General features: G+C 53.5%; 1 protein-coding gene and 1 long non-coding RNA gene across 13 annotated transcripts in view; one reads left to right on the plus strand and one right to left on the minus strand.

The window, feature by feature from the left end:
• LOC144287037 (uncharacterized) overlaps positions 1 to 8,600 on the plus strand; it is a 13,977-nt gene extending 5,377 nt beyond the window's left edge. The window contains exons 3-6 of one of the 3 annotated variants that reach the window (XR_013354963.1): positions 457 to 1,688; positions 2,946 to 4,197; positions 4,419 to 4,694; positions 7,664 to 8,600. This is a non-coding gene — a long non-coding RNA (uncharacterized LOC144287037). Of the gene's footprint in view, positions 1 to 456; positions 4,198 to 4,418; positions 4,695 to 7,663 lie in introns of all 3 variants that reach the window. The other 2 variants (XR_013354964.1, XR_013354962.1) reach the window with 2 other exon arrangements.
• The window catches only part of FBF1 (Fas binding factor 1), a 21,694-nt gene extending 3,402 nt beyond the window's left edge, over positions 1 to 18,292 (minus strand). The window contains exons 1-26 of one of the 10 annotated variants that reach the window (XM_077854278.1): positions 18,173 to 18,213; positions 17,730 to 17,822; positions 17,547 to 17,631; positions 16,361 to 16,388; positions 15,498 to 15,539; positions 13,734 to 13,827; positions 12,723 to 12,783; positions 12,133 to 12,183; positions 10,650 to 10,791; positions 10,073 to 10,150; positions 9,438 to 9,557; positions 9,004 to 9,142; positions 8,735 to 8,868; positions 8,056 to 8,155; positions 6,540 to 7,022; positions 5,143 to 5,238; positions 4,725 to 4,813; positions 4,510 to 4,568; positions 3,567 to 3,722; positions 3,350 to 3,450; positions 3,016 to 3,222; positions 2,205 to 2,312; positions 1,980 to 2,119; positions 1,775 to 1,893; positions 833 to 955; positions 562 to 747 (exon numbers count right to left, since the gene is read on the minus strand). In XM_077854278.1, the coding sequence (XP_077710404.1) occupies positions 562 to 747; positions 833 to 955; positions 1,775 to 1,893; positions 1,980 to 2,119; positions 2,205 to 2,312; positions 3,016 to 3,222; positions 3,350 to 3,450; positions 3,567 to 3,722; positions 4,510 to 4,568; positions 4,725 to 4,813; positions 5,143 to 5,238; positions 6,540 to 7,022; positions 8,056 to 8,155; positions 8,735 to 8,868; positions 9,004 to 9,142; positions 9,438 to 9,557; positions 10,073 to 10,150; positions 10,650 to 10,791; positions 12,133 to 12,183; positions 12,723 to 12,783; positions 13,734 to 13,827; positions 15,498 to 15,539; positions 16,361 to 16,388; positions 17,547 to 17,606 (2,916 nt within the window). In that variant the 5' untranslated portion in view covers positions 17,607 to 17,631; positions 17,730 to 17,822; positions 18,173 to 18,213. Of the gene's footprint in view, positions 1 to 561; positions 748 to 832; positions 956 to 1,774; positions 1,894 to 1,979; positions 2,120 to 2,204; positions 2,313 to 3,015; positions 3,223 to 3,349; positions 3,451 to 3,566; positions 3,723 to 4,509; positions 4,569 to 4,724; positions 4,814 to 5,142; positions 5,239 to 6,539; positions 7,023 to 8,055; positions 8,156 to 8,734; positions 8,869 to 9,003; positions 9,143 to 9,437; positions 9,558 to 10,072; positions 10,151 to 10,649; positions 10,792 to 12,132; positions 12,184 to 12,722; positions 12,784 to 13,733; positions 13,828 to 15,497; positions 15,540 to 16,360; positions 16,389 to 17,546; positions 17,632 to 17,725; positions 18,008 to 18,050 lie in introns of those variants that run through there. The other 9 variants (XM_077854270.1, XM_077854272.1, XM_077854271.1 and 6 more) reach the window with 9 other exon arrangements.
• Positions 18,293 to 19,169: the final 877 nt, after the last annotated feature.

Consider the following 19,169-nt stretch of genomic DNA (forward strand, 5'->3'; position numbering starts at 1 on the left):
GTGGGGAGAATGAGGCAAGGGGTCCAAGGATGGGTCAGGGAGTTGGGGACCGAGCCTCAGGGCTGCCCCTCACCCGGGGCTCAACTCCTCTAAACCCCAGCTTCCTCATTTCTAGAATATCTAAGTCAGAGAACGTGATGACGATTGAATGAGAGCATGTGTATAAAGCACTAGGACAATCAAAGAAGTTATCATTATATGATTCTTGTTTTCTTTTTTTTTTTTTACAAATTTTTTTTTAAATTTTATTTATTTATGATAGTCACAGAGAGAGAGAGAGAGAGAGGCAGAGACACAGGCAGAGGGAGAAGCAGGCTCCATGCACCGGGAGCCTGACGTGGGATTCGATCCGGGGTCTCCAGGATTGCGCCCTGGGCCAAAGGCAGGCGCCAAACCGCTGCGCCACCCAGGGATCCCTGATTCTTGTTTTCATTTCTACACTCTTGTTATCTCTAGGCTCTTTACTAAGCAAACGCATCCTGATGGAGGAGCAGCAAGAGCCAGGGAAGGAAAGGGCAGGGCTGCTGAACTCCCCGCTGCCCTGGAGGCTCTGGGCCCTACCTTGGCCAGGCTGACGAGGGTGCCCTCCCGCTGGGTGTCCACCTGCAGTGCCCTCTCTGCCTCACGCTCGGCCCGTTCCTTACTCAGCTTTTGCTGTGCATAGAATTCGGCCCACTCGGCTGCAAGGCGCCGCCGCTCTTCCCCACACTTGTGCATGACAGACTTCTGCTCCTCCAGCAAGGCACTCTGGGACAAGGAGGTGAGGTCACACAGTGAGCAGCTTTAGGCTTACGGCAGGGGTCACAGCCATACACGGCGTGGCTGCACTCACCTTGGCCTTCTCCAGCTCCTCCCGCTCCATGGCGATCTGCTGGACCATGACCTTCCTCTGCTCTTCCAGAGCGCGCTGCGTGGACTCAACTCTGGACTGCTCGGCATTCACCCGCCATCGCTCCTGGGGGCCAGGTGAGGGCTAAGGACACATGTGTCCTCGACGCTCCACCTGCACCCTCTGCGCCCCGGTCAGGTCTGACTATGCCCTGGGGAGCTGGGCCAACCCGCCCGCCTCTCCCACACTGGGCCACAAACGCCTCCAGAGAGGTACGGAAGGAGAGGTGCTGAGCAGGGCTGCCAGGGCCCAGCCGCTGGGGAGGAAGTGCCTCAAGGTTCTAGTGGTGCAGGAATAGCCCTCACAGGGCCGGAGCACAGCCACGGACAGCCCCACTCCCCAGAGTGCCAGCTATTGCACTCTGCCTGCCTGTCTCCCATCCACCAAGCAGGCAAGTGTGCCAGGGCAGGTGTGACACGGTGTATGCCAGGGGACTAGGGGACACACAAGCATGGCCCGAGACAAGGGCCTTAATAGTTACCAAATAACTGAATACGTATGGTTCACGAAACAAACACACCAGGTCAGTATGTCTATGGGAGGGATGGGAGGTCCCCAGTGGCTATCTCTGGCTAGTGGGTAATTTTAATTTGCTCCTTTGTTGCTAATCATATTTTAATTTTTTCAATATAATGTATCACGTTATAATCTAGTACAAAGGAAAGAAAAGGAATGACTTTTTTAGAGAATGGAGCTTGCTCTTCTATACAAAAGATATGCAGGACTTCAAACGTGCAGCTCTTAGAGCTCAGCAGACATCGGCTTCGGTGGATGGATGAATGTGACGGACCCGGGCAAGGTGGGGAGAACGCGTGGGAAGGAGAGCCCTGGCGGCACCCCTGGGGTGCTGGGGAGACAGGCCCTGCCGGCAGGAGGATGGCCCACCTGCTCCAGTAGCCGGCTCTGCTCGTTCAGGCGCGCCTCCATCTTCCCGATGACCTCCTGGAGCCGGCTCCGCTCCTCCTCCATGTCCCGCTGCTGCTGGCCCAGCCTCTCCTGCAGCGCTGGGGGGGCCATGGGGCACTCAGCACCCACCCACTGTTCTAGTGCGATGGGGATGCAGGGGCAGGACCTGGGGCCCACCCGGTACCTCGGAGCTGCTGGTCATGTTGCCGGAGCCCGAGCTCCCGTTCCTGGGTGGTGGTGAGGTGCGAGGCCTCCACGCGGGAGGACAGCTCGTGCAGGCTGCTGGAGAACTTCTCCATCTGCTCGATGATGCCGTTCAGGGATCTGGGTGGGTGCGGGTACTGGGTCAGCCTGGCCCCGGGCCATGGGTCTGCCCCTCGGGTGGGCAGGGCCTGGATGCTGCACATACCGCGTGTGGGAGGTGGCGCTGGTGACCGCGTCGATCTCGCGGTCCTTCAGCAGCTTCATCCGCTGCAGCTGCTCCTCGTGGTCCTTGCGCATCTCCAGGATGGAGGCCCTGAGAGCAGTGGGGGGTGGCGCAGTGAGCATGTGCGCAGAGCCGCGGCAGAGGGCTCAGCCATCAGCGCTCCTGGCGTCTCTCCTCCTCCTCCTCCTCTCCTCCAGGCACTGCCTCTGCTTCCTTGGCTCCTCATCCTATGTGTCTTGGGGCCTCAATGTCACATCCACTCTAACGGGGAGACTCCTTCTGTTATTTAGCAAAGGATGCTTTACACAGTAGGAAAGACGGGTGTGTGGACAGCCTCTTCTGTCTGGCCAGTCCGGGAAGTGTTAAAAAAATCTGCTCTGCACACATCGACTGGCTCCCTTATGTACCTGTTCTTAGTTCCATTCTCATCTAGAAAGGCAACCAGATGGACACACCAAGCGCAAAAGTGCAAACCCTTTCCAAGGTCGATCCAGTCACTAGACTGGAGTGCGTCAGTGGGTGAAGGACTTGACCTGTGTTGAGTTAGGTCCTTGAGATGCCGGGATTAACCTAAACAGCCAGGGACCCCTGCCCTGCTGTTGGAGGAGTATGGGCCCTCCACTCAAAGGGGGGTGGGTGGGTTAGTGTGCTTGGCCTTGGTCCTCACATGGAAGGGAAGGGGTCACGCTTCAGTTGCTGAGCCACGGCTTGGGGGGTCTCCAGGAAACGGACTTCCTCTGGCCATCCTCCAAACCAGCTCCCCCTGCCTGCCTGCCCTGGGCCTCGCCCTCACCGCTGCAGCTCCCGAAGCCGCTCCATCTCCTGGTCCTTCTCTTGCATGGCAGCCGCCAAGCGACGCTGGTGCTGGGCTGTGAGCTCGGCGTGGGCTTGCTCAGCTTCTTGGCAGTGAGACAGATACCGGGCCGACAGCTCCTCATGCTCCCTCCGTAGCCGCTCTTCCCGTTGCTGGTACGATGTTTCTAGCACCTTTATTCGGCTTCTGCCAACAAAACACAGTCGTAGGGCTCAGAGGGTGAGGTGAGATACCTAAAGAGCCTCTCGGAGCACGTTGGCTAGGGCAGGCCCTGAGGCTTGGGAAACCCAGATGGGAGGAGTTGGGGGGGTACCTGTGAGCACTCTCGATGAGCTCTAGGTCAGCCTGGTGCCGCTGCTGCAAACTCTCCAGCAGCAGCTGGTGCTGTGCCCGCTCTAGCTCCAGCTTCCGCACCTGGAGACGGTGGGAGGGTGGCAAGGGGGGCTCCCTGGGGAAGCCTTCGGGCCCTCAGAGGGAGACCTTCCCGTCTCAGCTTTGCCCCCCAGCCCGGGGCTCCTCTGCCCCTTCACCTGGGCCTCCAGCTCTGCCAGCTGGGCCTGACTCTGCAGAAGGTCAGCCTGGAGCTCAGTAGTGCCACTCTGAAGCTGCACCTGTGCGGCCAGGAGCTGTCTCTGGTATTCTGTGCCTGGCAACAGGCTCTGCACCAGGGCCTCCGGGAGCAGAGGCTGCAGGAGAGGGTGGGAGATGTTCCAGGGGACAGGGACTCAGCGAAGCTCAGCTACCTTTGGCCCTTAGCTCACTGGACCTCCCAGGCCCTGCACTTGACCTGTGGCTGCAGATGGGGACAGAGATGTGACACCAAGAGGCCAAGGACGAGGCCTTGGAGTCATGCAACTGTTGTACCTCCCCACTGAGTCTGGTTAGAATGAGTCTCCGCTCCCCCCTCAGAACATCTTCCCAGCAGGTGTTCCAGATCCCTGGACCAGCCGCAGGGCCCCAGCAGCATCTCAGCTGTGACAGTAGTGTCCTCCTGCCAGGCCTCCAGACCAAATGTTGGGTGCTACTCTTCTTCCTGCAGGTTGCCCACCCCCTACCACCTCCAAAGGTGCTTCTGGGTTCCTGGGGATATGTCTCTGTGGCCTCCTCACTGCTGGGCTCAGGCGTGACTGGCTGCCATCCACAGCTGGCAAACAGCAGACAGCAAGTATGGAGGCAGCTTTCTAGACAGACGACGGGACATCTGCAGCCCTACTTTCTGACCATTCCTGGCTCCATGCTCCCCAACCTCCCCTGTGGATGCCACCTCTAATTCCCTCCCAGAGTTGATAAATTACTATGACTCTGCCCGAGAATGGCAAGGCTAGAAGTTGAGGGAAGTGCTGGGGGAGGTGCTATCTATCCTGACACATGACTCCCCGTAGGCTATTGGCTCAAACTACAGCTGTTGCCTCTGAGCACGGGAGATTTGCTCCATGGGCCTGAGGCCCATTCCTGTCTGTCCACCCTACCTACCTGGGCGGGCAGAGAAGGCCCTGTGGGCTCCTGGGACCTCGGGAGACCAGCTGCAGGCTCTGAAAATCAACGACAGAGAAATGAGCAGGAGGCCTGAAGAGCATCTCTTGTGTGTTTGGGAGTCAAGCTCTACTCACCTTCCAGGACCCCAAAGGAAGCTCAAAGTGCCTCTTCCCCACCCAGAGGTAAAGCATCAAACAAAGTAGGAAACAAACCAGCACTGGAGAGGTCTCCAAGGGCTGTTCCCTTCTTTGGGTCACCTACAGGGAGGGTCGAGGCAGCCCGGTTCCAAGTCACAGGGGACCTAAGGACACAGAGATTTGGGGAGTCAGTGGTGGCAAGGTGAATAGCCTCCTGTGAGGAACACAGGCAGAAAAGAGAAGGGTTGGCATGGGCAGGAAAGGAAAACAGGTACAGGTAGTTGACTGGAAAGGCCTGGTGGCTGGCAGTTCACTAAGAGTGAGGTCTTGGTTGGGTAAAGGGAGATGGGGCCCGGCTTTAGGTCCCCATAGTCATGGGCCCGACACAAGGTACCAAATACCATATACCAAACTGATCAGGTCAAAGCCCAGCACAGCTGCCCATCATCTCTAAGGAAGGAGGCCCACACGCAAGCCCAACCCCGCCTCTCACCCCGAGGTGGCGGGCCTTGTAGGTGGCTTCTGTGTTGTTCCTGAGGGCCCTCCAGTGGCTGCCTGCTCGAACTCCTGCGCGCTGGTAACAGGTTGGCTGAGGAAGTAAATGTTAAAGCAAAGGTAGCAGAAGGTTCAGGTCGGGCTCACCATGGCTGGGTGGGGACAAGGCCTGAGCATGAAGTTGCTCACCATTCCTCCCCTCAGCCTGTTCCCATCATCCCGTCCTGGGACTTCTCCTCCCAAGTCTGAGCCCCTGGCCTTCCAGTACCCGCCAGGGCACAGTGGAGGGGCACTGACCGTCTGCTGACAGTCCAAGGAATGACAATCCACACCTTACAGATACCAGAATTCAGTTCAAGGCCTTGTTCTGGCCCACATAGCTTTGCTGAGTTAGACTGGGGCTCTGCTCACTCTCCTGCCAGGTCCAGTTCCCTCTGGATTCTTTTCTCCAGTCCGTGGTTTCCACCCACCTTGGCTCTCAGGGTCAAAGGGAAGCCTTCCGCTTAGTTTCAGATGGAGGTCAACACTACCCTCCTCATTCACACCACCCTTGGGGCTGGGTGATGTCTCTGGCCTATCACACAATTGCCTACTTCACCTCTTCCTCACTGTGGCCACCTGGCATCTTGTCACTTCCTCTGAACAATCCCAGTCTTTCTAGTCCCTTTTGCCCTCTTACCCTCAGAGGCCACTTGGTGTCCTGCCCCACAGGATTGCCTCACGGTGGTTTTCCCTAGGAGTTGCCTCTTAGCCACTGTCTTCTCTAATACTCCCCCAAAGCATGAGCATGTGTCATGTACTGTAGGTAGCTCAGGCCAGCAGAGGCACCAATAATTTGGGTGCTGGGTCTTTTGTGACCCCAAGGGCACTGTGGGCAAGGCCCTTGCTCTAAGGCACCAGGATGACTGTGCTTCATCACATCAAGGTGCCCTCTGTCCCCGGCTGATCAAGTCAGCCCTTGTCCACATGACAGTCAGGGTTGTCTACAGCCTCCAGATCCCCTCCTGTCTGCACCTGGGCCAGGGTGGGGAGCCAGACACTCTCTCTGTCCAGAGAGGTAGAGAGGCATAGCTAAGAGGTGGTACAGGCTGGCACTCCTTTTTTTTTTTTTTTTTTTTTTTAATTTTTTTTATTTTTTATTTATGATAGGCACACAGTGAGAGAGAGAGAGAGAGGCAGAGACACAGGCAGAGGGAGAAGCAGGCTCCATGCACCGGGAGCCCGACATGGGATTCGATCCCGGGTCTCCAGGATCCCGCCCTGGGCCAAAGGCAGGCGCTAAACCACTGCGCCACCCAGGGATCCCTAGGCTGGCACTCCTAAATGAGGCATGGAGATGGCCCCTCATGCCCCAGCCTGGACCTCCCTGCCCTAGATAGTAGCCCCAATCCGTACCTGCTGGCAGGGGGGCTGCCTCCTGCCCCCACCAGATTCTGGCCTTTAGAGGCCTCACTGTGTTCCTCTCTGGCCAGATCCTGGGACTTCTTCCGAGACAAGGCATGACTCAGCCAATCCTCTTCCTCTTTCTCCTCAGAAGCTCCCAGCTTGGAGGCCTGACTGGCTTTGGCAAGGATATCTGCACCCCCAGTTGGTAGCTTGGCCCCCGAAGAGGAGGAGGGCAGTCCAGGGGAGGTAGAGTGCCGGCCTGGGGCAGAGTGCTGGCTCTTGGGAGGGAGCACGGAGGATGTGGAGAGTGCTGAGCCTCCCTTCTGCGCCTCTGCCTCTCCGGTGGGAGAGGGAGGGAGCAGGTCCTCATCCTTGAGGCCCAACCAGTCAGCTCCTCCCTTCTTAGGGTGGGTGGGGCTGGAGGCCGCTAGGGTGCTCTGTTTGGAGCCTGGTTCTCCCTTGGGGTCTGCGCCACCTTCTGCTAGGAACCTACTTTAAGATAGAGAGGAGGGGGGTCTAAGGCAGGGCAAAGAGGTCTTCCAAACATCCCCCTGACCAGCCTCTCCCTCCACTGCTTGGGGTGACTATGAGGCCTGCACTAAAGAGTCAGAGGTGCCCGGGGCTCTGTGCAGCCAGCCTGACGCCCAGCAAGCACAGTGCCCACAGCAGCTCGGGTGGCAGAGCAGCGGCCAGCAAACACAGACACCTTGAATTCCACCATGTGAACAGGTGACCATCCTATCCGTAGCTAACAGCACCGAATTACAACCACGGGTGCGCATGCCCAGAGAAAAATCAGTTGGATCGAGTAGTTTTAGGTTTTCTATCAACAGTGTTACCTGTTTGTTTATTTAGCTGCTATCTAGAAGTGCTACTGGCCACTGGCCGCAGGTTCCAAGGTGCAAGAACACACCAGGACTGGAACAAATGCCAATGTGCATGTAGGGTTACTGAGATAGAAAGGCTGATAAGGCCAACATGGCATAATATCAACCACCGCAGATTCTGGGCCAAGGGCTGGAAGGAGTTCTTTGCACCATCCTTACAACTTTTCTATCGGCTCTATTGACTGGGAGAAAAACTCCCAACTTCAGAAAATCCTATCCGCTAACCTGATGTTTTGCTGCACACAGGGATGAGCCCGCCAGGAGGCACCATGCTGGATCCCAGGCCCATTCCTGGGGAGCATGGTGTGGAGAAGTCACTGAAGGCTCATGGTCTCGCTACACTGGGACCCAACATTCCTCAGGGAGATCGGCTGACCTCTGCAGCTTAGGGCTTTAGGGGTTCCCAGTGGGGCTGGGGCTGCCTCCCCCTTTTCCTTCCAAGGAGGCTGGAAGGAAATCAGCCTGGAAGGGCAGGACTGTGCCACGTCCCTCCTCCTGCACCTGCACCACCCTTAGGCCCCATATGTGTGGTTCCCAAACAAACTGTCGGCAGGATGGGGATAGGGAGGCTGGGGCACCTCTTCCTTCCTGGTGGGCATGCACCTCCCAAGGCCAGCCTCCCTGCAGGCCCCGCTTACCTGACCGACTGCCGGCGACACTGCCGGCCCTCACCGGAGCCCACGGTGGGCTGGTAGTCCCCGAAGATGAAGTCTTCATCACTCCGGGGATCTTCTTTGTCTGTAAAGGAAGAATCCTGTGATCAAGAGCAAGGGAATCAGACTTGTGGCTGTAGAACTCTGTTGAAAAAACCCAAACTGGTAACTTGATGTGTCAGCACGTAAATAAAGGTGAAGCTGCTCTGGGGGAAGCAGGGGTGCCGTGCTGGTGAGAGCTCGATGTTTTAGGACCCAGCACTCTGGGCATCATCTGGGAGCTGTGAAAAATGCCCTGGTGGGATCCTGCCCCAGGCATCCTGTAGATGAGGCCTGGGGAGCTGTGTGTGCCATGAGAACGATTCTCAACAGATGGCCCGTGGGCTGACACTTTGAGAAACGCTGGTCTAGAGCGACCTTTTTCAAACTGTGACCTACCAGCTGGTCAAGAGTTGTTGTGAGTCACAACCAATGTTTTTAAAAATCAAACAGCACATAAATACAAAGTAACAGAATATCGAACATGGTAATTATCGTTTTGTGACACTTTTATCTCAGTTGCGATAATGTGTGTTGTGATGTAAGCTTATTTATTATGGGTTCTGGTAAAAATGTGGTCTGGGAGCCCCTCACCTCACCTCCCCTGCCCCGCAAGCTTCCTCACCCTGTGGCCTCTGGTACCTCTTGTCCAGCCTGAATTCTCTACGTTCCCCAGTACCTGGGCGGGCCAGGAGTTTGGTGGCAGTGCCCAGACCCAGCAGCTCATCCAGCCTGGAGCGAGCAGAACGGGGCCCTTCCCTGCAGGATGGGACACACACAGGTACATGTGAACGGCAGGTGCTCCTGCGGGGCCTCACCGTGCCCGCCCTCTAGCTCTTCCCTGGACCTGGAGCAGCTGTATGGCCAGGTTTCTTCACCCATAAGGACCCTTACTGGTCGCCCATCTGCCTCCTGTCTGCCGTGGGGCTGTCTGCAAACCCCAGGGTGGCCATGACATCATCCTCCTCATCAAATAGCACTTCTTCTCTCTTTCGGACCGGGGTGTCCCCGGGAGTTAGAGGGATAGATGGACCTAGAAGACAGAACACCAGGCGCAATGCCCACAGCTCACCATGCCCTCAACTGTGGTGTCTGAAGGGGTGGGGTTGGGGGGGGCGTTTCTCCGAGACCCGGACCTCTGGCTGTGGCAGCAGGAAGCACACGTGTCTGGTCTGCCCACAGGACTGGACTCCCCCGCCCCACCCCCTGTTCTGAGACACTGGGAATCTCTTGGTCAGGGATCTGGGACTTGTAGTACCTGCCGGGTGGAGTCTCTGGTTGTGCCAACTGCATCTGCCCAGAACGAACGACACGCTCATCCTCCCTACCTTGATCTCTGACTGGGGCTGGGCTCTTTTCAGAAGCCACTTTACTCGCTGCCCCAGGTGGCTTCTTGGTGATCCCTTCCTCATCGTCAGAGAGAAGTCCCGCCAAGGGGTCTTCCAAGTCTCAGGGCCAGAAGGGAAAGCATAGGTCAGACTGCACACTTTGGTCAGGAAAACAAGCCCTGCGCGGTCCAGTGGAGATTTCTAGCTACTCGAATACATGAATAGGCAACTGAGCATCCAGAGGACACAGAGCAGCCTTGGCAAGGAGACAAGGAGCCGGAGAGCGGCCTGGGCCTGCCTATGGGCCTCCAGACTCTGCTGTCTGCACAGCCTTCTGGAAATGTCCATCAGGCATCAGAAGTGAAGTAAAACATTCATGTATTTGGAAGAGGGAAGGGAATTCTTATAGCTTATAAATTGGCTTCAAAGTCCCTACAAATAAGTTACCCAAATCTCCCCGCCAACACATCAGTCCCTCTCTGAATTCCTGAGAAGCTAAACTGGTGGCACCGGATGTCTGTTCCTCCTCTGACACACATGGCAACCTAAGCTTGGGCAAGCAAGTGAGCATTACCCAGGCTCCTCACCCTCAAAACCAAAGCGTCCCAGAAGCATGACCATGGGGCCTGTGGTACCTTTGAAGGAAAACTTTCTGTTCTGATGCCCAAAGTTGTTGGGAGAGGGAGGGGGCTTCTTGGCAGGAGTGGCATCACCTGCAAGAAGCAAACAGAAGACAAGGTCACGGGCCTGGGCCTCTCCCAGCCAAGGTCCTGCCACACCACGACTGGGATCCTGGAATGGCTCGTGCTTCTCCCTGGGGGGCTGAGAGCTCGTGGCCATGGAGATAGAGGTGGGATGGGTTGACACCTCCCTGGTTCTCACACAGGCTTCTGGCAGGGAAATGTGGTCTGGAGTCTCCTCCTGCTCCCCAGTCACATGTCACTCCAAACACAGTCATGGACTTGGGAGGTCCACAGGCTCCCCCTAAATCCCCCAGTTTAACTCAAAGGGTTTCTCCGGGAGCTGCCATGTGGAGCTTCGAGGAACTGGACCCACACTAGGAAGGGAGGAAGCTGTCCCCTCCCCAATCACAAACTCTCAAATGGCCTCTCCACCCCAGAGAGAGAAAACCTGCAGGAATGAGAGTTACCTTCTGACTATCCTCCCTGTCCCCAGAGCGTCCCTGGACCTGAGGAACTCTCTCTCACTCACCTTTCTCACTGGCTGTCAATATACTGGCAGGTTTGGGACGACTGGGCAGCTCTTCTTTCCCAGAACCCTTTGCAGCTCTTCTGTTAGAGGTCAGATTAGACTTCTTCAAACCTAAGAGATCGGCATCCATGTCATCCAGATCCTGGAAAAGTGGGAGGGAGGGAGGCGTCTTCACAGGTGCTTAGCTAGTGATGCTAAACGCCCCTGTGCTCCGAGCAGCCTGGTGGTGATCCTGCCTCTATACTTCACAGGGGACAAATGGGGACTTGGTCTGGGGAACTGATCCTGACAGAGTTATAGAACAAGGTGAGAGGCCAGGCCAAAGCACAAAGTCTCCACTGGCTCAGTCTCAGGTAAGCTTGGATGGCTCCCTGACCATCGCTTACTAGCAGGTTCACTAAAACCTGGTCACCAAAGCTTCTCGCACAGCTTAGTAGGCAGTGAAGCTCTATGGCAGGAAGAAAACAGCAGGATCCTGGGATTGAAAACTCCCAGAGGGACCGCTGCCGGGCTGCAAGAAGGGTCCAGGAACCCAGCCAGTAGAGGAAGGCACCCAGTACAGACTTGCCAAATGCGGATCCTTGTCAGGAGATGAGGACTTAGGACGCCTGGCACCTCAGGGGCAGAAGTGTGGAGAACGAAGGGAAATGAGGAGTGGGAAAGACAACTAGACCACAGGGAAGCAAAGCAAGCTGGGGGTGGGGGTCTAGCTCATGGTTCTGGAGTGAGACTCAAAGTAACCACCAGCAGCTGAATCAGAGGACTTGAGGGTTGTAGCTGGGGGTGCCAGTGGCTCGGCCCTGGGGGGAAGAGTGATTTCAGGATGAGGTTAGAGAGGCTGAATATGGAGCCAAGAAGGGAACAGACTCCAACTCTTTAGCCCTCCTTTCCACCCCAGGGCTGGAAGCAAGCGCTCAGCCTCGGCCTGGGACCATGGGTTAATAAGAGGGACGAGAGGCAGGATGTTGGGCAGGAGGGTGCTGCTGGATGGAAGGGCGGGGGGAGCAAAGGTGACCTAAGGTTTCAGACCCCAGCTAGGCCACCTGAGTCCTGGGGGATTAGCTTATAAACCGTACAGAATTTATGTCTTAAAATTCCATTGCCAAGCTTAGCTTAGGGCTTGATCCAAATGAGAGCACAGCTGGACTGAGGGGACTTGGCAGGGGATGTGGAGAGAAACCCAGAGAATGGTTAAGAGCTACTTTAGAGGAGACAGTCTCTCCTTTCCCCTCGATGGTTGTGGTGGCTTTGAGTGGGAGCCAGCCTCACTGCACTAGGGGCCTGGTGCATGACTGTGTCTCCGGGTGGATGCATCTTTCTACACCAGGAAAATGGATTTCTAGCCACAGGGACATGAAGGGTGGCAGCTCGTGGATGAGAAACACAAATTGTAAAGGGGAAAATGTGGGGGAGAAGAATGCTTGACACAGAGCATTCCTGCCACCCGCCCCTGCTCCCAGAACTGTGCAAGCTGGGTCAGTACCTTCAGAGTCTGGAGCAAATTCTGTGGGTCTGCATCTGAGACGTCAGACACCTACATCCACGGGAGGGTAAGAACACATTAGCTGAGGCCCAACAAAGTTCAGAGCTCTAGCTCCTGTTACCTTGCTACCAGGAGGGCAGACGGCAGCTCGGCCAGTGAGACACAATGAGGAGGTCCTGCCTTCATCTGGGTCTTAAGTATCAACAGAAGTCAAAGCTACCAGGCGTGGAGACCCAGAAAGCGCTGCCACCTTCTGCCCCTCCTAACCAGAAAGGACCCTTCCATCATAGGCCATCGCTATACCGCCATCACTGGATGGCAGGGGAGTTGATTACCAGCACAGTACCAGGGGACACCTGAGCCTCTAACACTTGCTGGGGGCTCTACTTTCTAGCTCATCTCATTGGCAGGAAGGAAAAGCACATGGGGTCCACTTTGGGTCCACTTGGCAGCCCTTGGGTATTATTTTAAGAACACTGGCTTTGCAGAGACTTCTAAACCTTTGTTGTGAGCAACCTCCCAGCTACCACCCTCATTTCATTGTTTCTGGGGATAAGCAGAGGGCAGGAAGGAGGGTGGACCAGGCTCACCTCAGCATCAAGTCCCGTCAGGCCTGCGGTGGTACTGAAGGCATAGTCTTCCAGGAGGGACCTATGAAGAGGCACAATTGGCACCCACCTGCATCCCCAGGGCACTGATTCCAAGAAAGGAAGGTGGCTTAGAGCCCAGCGAACCTGGGAGAGACTTCTCCAGGGGAAAGGGACAGAGTTGTTCGAAGGAATGTCACAGGACGCCTAATGCAGAGATTTTCAATTTTCTAAAGCGGTAAAGCCCCGTGAAAAACAATCTGTTTAACACTTATGGTGATCACAGCATAACTATAGACCTATCCAATTACTGTGTGGTACGCTTAAGACCACCTTAACGCTGGATGTCAACTGTATTTCAAAAAAAGAGAATAGCCACAAGATGGAAAAACAACTGCTAAAAAACAATAGACCAGAGAGTAAAACAGAACTGCACTGGCCAAGGTGAAAGTGGGGAGTGGAGAGCTCACAAAACCGCCTCCTATCTCTCAACTGTCAGGAGCACTTTAGAAGAACAATCTGAGGGGCACCTGGATGGCTCCGTTTGTTAAGTGTCTGCTTCAGCCCAGGTATGATCCTGAGGTCCTGGGATTAAGCCCTGCCTGCGTTGGGCTCCCTGTTAGGTTCCTTCTCTCTGCTGCTCATGCTGTCTCTCTTTCTCTCTCACAAAAAAAGAAGTTAAAAAAAAAAATCTTAAAAAAAGAGAACAATCAGAAAGCCACCAATCTAGGCCAATCCTCTTAATCTGAGGATAAGAACATCAAGGCTCAGAGAGGTTCAGGAATCACCCAAGATCACACAGTGAGCAGTGGATGTAGGATCAACAGCCAGGACTTCTGACCCCTGGTCAGTTCTCTTTCCACCCCTCAGGTTCCTTCACAGGCCAGGAACAGAGGGAAGGGAAGAAGAACCAGCGGGAGAAACAGGGAGCACAACAAAAGGAAATTGGGGGTGCGGAGGCAAGAGCATTTGGGCTGAAGGGGTCACAGTCACCCAGGCCAGTCCTGCTCTTACTTCGTTCTAGCCCTGGAAGAAGGGAGAGCCTGGGCTACGCCTTGGGCATCTCGGGAACGTGAAGCCAGTTTAACAGGCTCCTCTGGTAGTGTCACTGGAAAAAAAAAAGAAAACAGAAATGATGCCATTTAGCTAGCGAACTGGAGGCAGATGAAAAGGACTGAAATTCCCCACCAAGCTCTTTAAGAAACACCTCCAGCTGGGGCCCAAGGGGCCCAACCCCATGAAGCACTTCCACCACCCAAAGCTCTCAGTTGGAACCCAAGGCTTTGGCTCCATGAGTTCTTCTGGGCCAGGCGGGATTGGGTGGATGGGGATCCTCAGCCAGGCTGTCCCCAGTGAGCTCTCTACAACCTGGAAGACCCCTCCTCAATACAGCAGACGTGGACACAGAGCGTAAAAGACTAGTGTCCAGAACATATGAAACTCTTACAACTCAACAGTAAAAGGATAACTCAGCTTAAAAAAGGATCTGAATAGATCTTTCTCCAAAGAAGAGACACAAATGGCTGATAAACCCATGAAAAAGATGCTCAGCATCATTAGTCATTAGGGAAATGCACAACAAAACTGCAATGAGAGGGGAAGGGGGGTAGAGGGATGGGGTCACTGTGTGTGGGTATTAAGGAGGCCATGTGATGGAATGAGTGCTGGGTGTTAAATAAGACTGATGAATCACTGATGTCTACCTCAGAAACTAATAATACACTACATGTTAACTAATTAAATTTAATTTTGAGAAAAAAAAAAAAGGACTACCATGAGATGCAACTGTCTACGCACTAGGATGGGCATAATCAAAAAGACAGGAAATTAGCAAGTGTTTGCAGGGATGTGAAGAAACTGGAACCCTCATCCACTGTGGGCGGGAATGCAAAATGGTACAGTTGCTGTGGAAAATAGCCTGGTGGTGCCTCAAAAAGTTAGACACAGAGGTACCATATAGGTAATTCCATTCCTCACCATCCCCCCAGAACTGAAAACATACGGCCACACAAAAACGTGGACCTGGTTTTCCTAAGAGCATCATTCATAACAGTCTAGCCCAAATGTGGAAACCACTCAGGTGTCTACCACCTGATGAGTGGATCAGCAAAACATGGTCCATCCCCACACCGGAATAGTGTCCAGTCATAGGAAGGAAGGAAGGAATGGCACAGCGTGGATGAGCCTTGGGAACACATCACAGTGAGTGACTGAGGCCAGATGCAAAAACCACGTAGTACGTAATTCCATCTTTTTTTTTTTTCATAATTCCATCTTATACAACACGTCTATAACAGGCAAACACACGGGAAGGAGAGGGAGTAAGTGGCTATCTAGGGTTGGGGGAGGGGAGAATAGGATTCACTGCTAATGGGCATGGAGTTTTCTTAGGGAGTGATGAAATTGTTCTGGAATTAGACTGTGGTAATAGTTGTGTAACTTCGTGAACATACTAAAAGCCAGCAAATTGTACACTTGAAAGAGTGAATTTTGTGTGAATTAGATTTCAATAAAAAAAGAAAGAAAGAAGGGCACAAGGGTGGCTCAGCTGGTTAAGCGTTTGACTCTTGATTTAGGTTCAGGTCATGACCTTGGGGTCATGAACTGGAGTCCTGAGTCAGGCTCTGCATTCACCGAGAGGTCTACTAGGGATTCTCTCTCTGCTTCTCCCTCTCTTTCTGCCTCTCTGCCTCTCTCTCAAATAAATAAATAAATCTTAAAAAAAAAAAAAAAAAAGAACAAGCCTAATTCAGGGGATTCTGGAGAAGGGGCACTTACGCTCATCCCCTAAGAGGTCACCGAGGACATCATCAATGGAGCCTGGAACAGAAAAGGAACTGTCAAGACTTTAGGAAGAAGGAAGAATGTCCTTAACATGCCTCACGTCTTGAGACCTTATTCTAATTCCAGACTCCTCAACATTAGAGCGCTCAGATGCCGGGACTGGGGCCCCATTTTCTCTTCAGTGACCACGACACATTTCCCAGCTCTCTGGCAACAGATCATAATACCTTGTTGAAAGATCCCAGGGTAGAAATTGAAGATAACTTTCTCAAAGGATGATGGTGAGGATCTTCAGGACAGCCTACATTCTACGGGCCAACATGACAGTCTTCCAAACTCTGAATAAAGCCCCATGTACTTCTTTGGGAAAAGTGTCCAACACTATTAGGCATACACAAGCTTCTTTCACACCAATGGCTTCCTCATGTCCTTTCATCTGAGACTTCTCCCTGCCCCAGAATGGGTCTGGAGGTACATCTCCTTGGCCACTTTCCAAAGGGGGCCCATGGGGGAAACCATTCAGTACAAGTACTGAATTATTCTTGCATCCAGCTTAAACCTTATTTAAGCTTAAACCTTATTTAAGTCTTTATTAGCCTTAACACCAACCATATACTTCTGGTTACAGAGCCCGACAAAGACTTTATCTCCAAGCCCCAACCCTATTTCTGGATTTCTCTGAGGGCCAATAGGCAGCACAGGGAGTTCCCTAGAAGATCTAAGCTTCCTGTGCAATCATGGGGAAACCGACAAGACTCACATCAAAAACATTTAGATACCGACATGTCTAGTTATTTTTGGATGAAAGGTCAGGAATTATTTTTGGCTTACGGGTGATGTTCCATTTTTCCACTCACCTTTCAATCCCTTCTTGGTTTTTGGCGCCTAAAATTGGAAAAACAAATCACATTAACAAAATCAAAGCAGTGAATGTGGCTGAAACTGAGAATACGGAATAAATCATTTTGCCTTTTGCCAAGTCGCCAGAGGAAAAGGAGAACCAATGGCATTTAGAGACAGAAGCTCTTTATACTTTCCCAGAGTTTCTGAGAATAGATTCATTCAGACCATGGAAACAGCCACCACTAATCAGCAATGGATGCCACTGTTGGTGCCATCCGGTGGGCAGAAGTCTCTCCTCTTCCCTGATTTCCAGATGTCACATGCAAACCCTCCTGGGTAGGATGTAACATGACTGGGAAGATTTTTTCCCCCTCTTCTGTATCCCTGACTTCTCAACACCAGCAAGAGACACTTAAAAATGCTTCTGGCTGGCCTTTCGGAGGCTCAGAAGGCTTGCTCATTTCTTAATAAGTTTGGTATCAATTCTACCTCCCATCATTCTTCTCTGGGGACCATATCCTGGTCCTTGTCACCCAGCCCCTAAAGTTCTCCACACAGTCGAGATCTTGGAGGTGGAAGTAGAGGTGAGAGTCTGCATTCTGCCTACCATCTCGAGGCTATGGGAGCTGCTTGTAGCTTGTTCACAGCGCTGTCCAGCTCATTTGAATTCTGCCCACATCAGGCTCATCCTCACTAATGAAGAAAATTCAAGTGGGTGCTTAAAAGTGATGTCACTTTAACAGTGCTTGCGTCCAAGGCCCATCAAGGCTTCTCTGACTCTACCCGTTCAAGAGGTTAAAATCTAGTTCCATCAATAAAAATTCCTTATAGGGAAAGAAAGCTACTTAGATGAGAAGCAACGTGCTCTGGGTGACCTAATGAGCTTTCTGAGCCCTGGAGATTACTCACATAGAATGCAGGGGTCCCCATCTCTTCCCCTGAAAGAGGATGCAGGAGATGGTAGGTACCCATCTGAGAAAGGAGGTGGGTGCCTGGCACTATTGGCCAATACCCATTCCCAGGCAACACCCATGACTACATTTGTGTATTCAGCACAAAGAGTGGACGTGAGCGCTGGTTACTCCTTGACACTATTTTCACAGACTGTGGAAATTTTTCCCTTCATGTTAACTGCAAATCCGACTTAATCCATTAACAGCCAAGTGTTTCACTCCGGGTGTCACTCTCTCCTTCCCTCACCTGGGCATTACCAAGACCCACCTTCCCAAGCCTTGGAAGAAAGGAGTCAGAGGGGATCATCTCTATTTGTCTGGCGTTGCAGGTCCTGTTAATAGAATGCGAAATTCATCTGGGATTACGTGCACTGGCCACTCCGGATGTTTGTGTTTCTCTTTCTTTGTAAAGGCAATTTTCACGACCTACGCCAAACACGTTTTGTCTTCTAGCACATCATAGCTTCTGCCTCTCCAGGGGATTCCGTCCTGGAGTCCCAGGACGGGGGAATCTCTGAGAAGTCTGCAAAGGCCAAAGTGCCACAAAGTACCACCGCGTCATCGCATCTGCAGAGCCAACTCCGTGCCAGGCATTTAAAGATCCCTAGCAAGGGCCGCGCCGAATCACCCACTCGGGCCGGAGACTCCGCGCCCCCCACCCCCGCGCCACCCGCTCCGCACGTCCGTCCCAGCTCAACCCCGAGCGCGGCCTACTGTCTTCCCGGCCCCTGAAACCCCCCGGGTTACGCGCCATTCCCCGCGGAGGCGCAGCCGCTGGGACCTGTCCCAGCCATCGCCGCTGGTCGAGACCCCCCTCGAGCCCAGCTCGCTCCGGCCTCCCGCCCCGGAGCCCCGCGGACGCCAATCTCTCACTGGCCGGAATGGAAGAGAAAGGCGAGGCGCGAGGCATCCTGGGAGTTGTAGTCCTCTGTCCGTTCACTAGCCGGAGCTTAGGGAACAGGGGACGCCGAGATAAACTACATTTCCCAGAGTGCCGCGCCACGGCCGTTAGTGGAGACCAGGCCTCTGTCCGCGGCCCTGCGCGTTGCTAGGAGCGGCCGCTACGCCGCTTGGGAAGGAGGGTATCCGACTCCCGAGTTGTTCGGCTTACTCCTCTCGGCCTCCTGGGGGACTGCTGGGGACCTGTGTTCCAGGACCTCCTCTGAGAGCTGACTCGTGGCCGTGGCCGGGTGGAGGGCGTGAGAAATGTATGAAGATTGGGAAATTGACGTGTGAAACTAACGAACAATTATGCATGGGTCCCACATCCCAAAGTTTAGGGAGGTAGCTGTGACCTATAGGCTCAGTTGTGAAAAAGTTGCGGAGCCAAAACATAACCCAACACTGCCACCCAATAAAGGCACCCAACGCGCTGTGTGTTAATTACAAGGTTTTATTAAGGATTTTTTTTTCTTTCAGTTTTACAAGGGAAAAGGAGGGTAGTGGTTTGGCTTACCCGCAGCCCAAGCCAAGCAGGGACCAGCCAAGTTCTGGGCCCGTGCACCTCCACTGACAGGTCCAGCCAGGGATGGGTAACAATACATGCTTAATGCAACTTGTCAGGTAGGAACAGAACGCAAACCCTAACATTAAAAGGGAAAAAGCAAGTAATTATACACTCCGAAGAATACAATTTCCTTGAATCCACAGCAATTGGAAATAAAAGGGGGTTTACAAAGTAGTCAGCTGTCTGAACACGTGGAAGATGTTTGCTACCTAAACTATGACATAGTCAACAGTATTGTGGCAAAACAACCTATTTTGGTTCAGAATTCTTAAAATCACTCCCAATTTTTCGTGATCTTCCTAAGATAATGGCTCAAATTTAAAGCAAAATAAAAATCAAAAAACACCCTGGAATCTAGCAATT

The sequence above is a fragment of the Canis aureus genome, chromosome 16 (assembly GCF_053574225.1).
Source record: "Canis aureus isolate CA01 chromosome 16, VMU_Caureus_v.1.0, whole genome shotgun sequence".
Taxonomy (NCBI): Eukaryota; Metazoa; Chordata; class Mammalia; order Carnivora; family Canidae; genus Canis; species Canis aureus.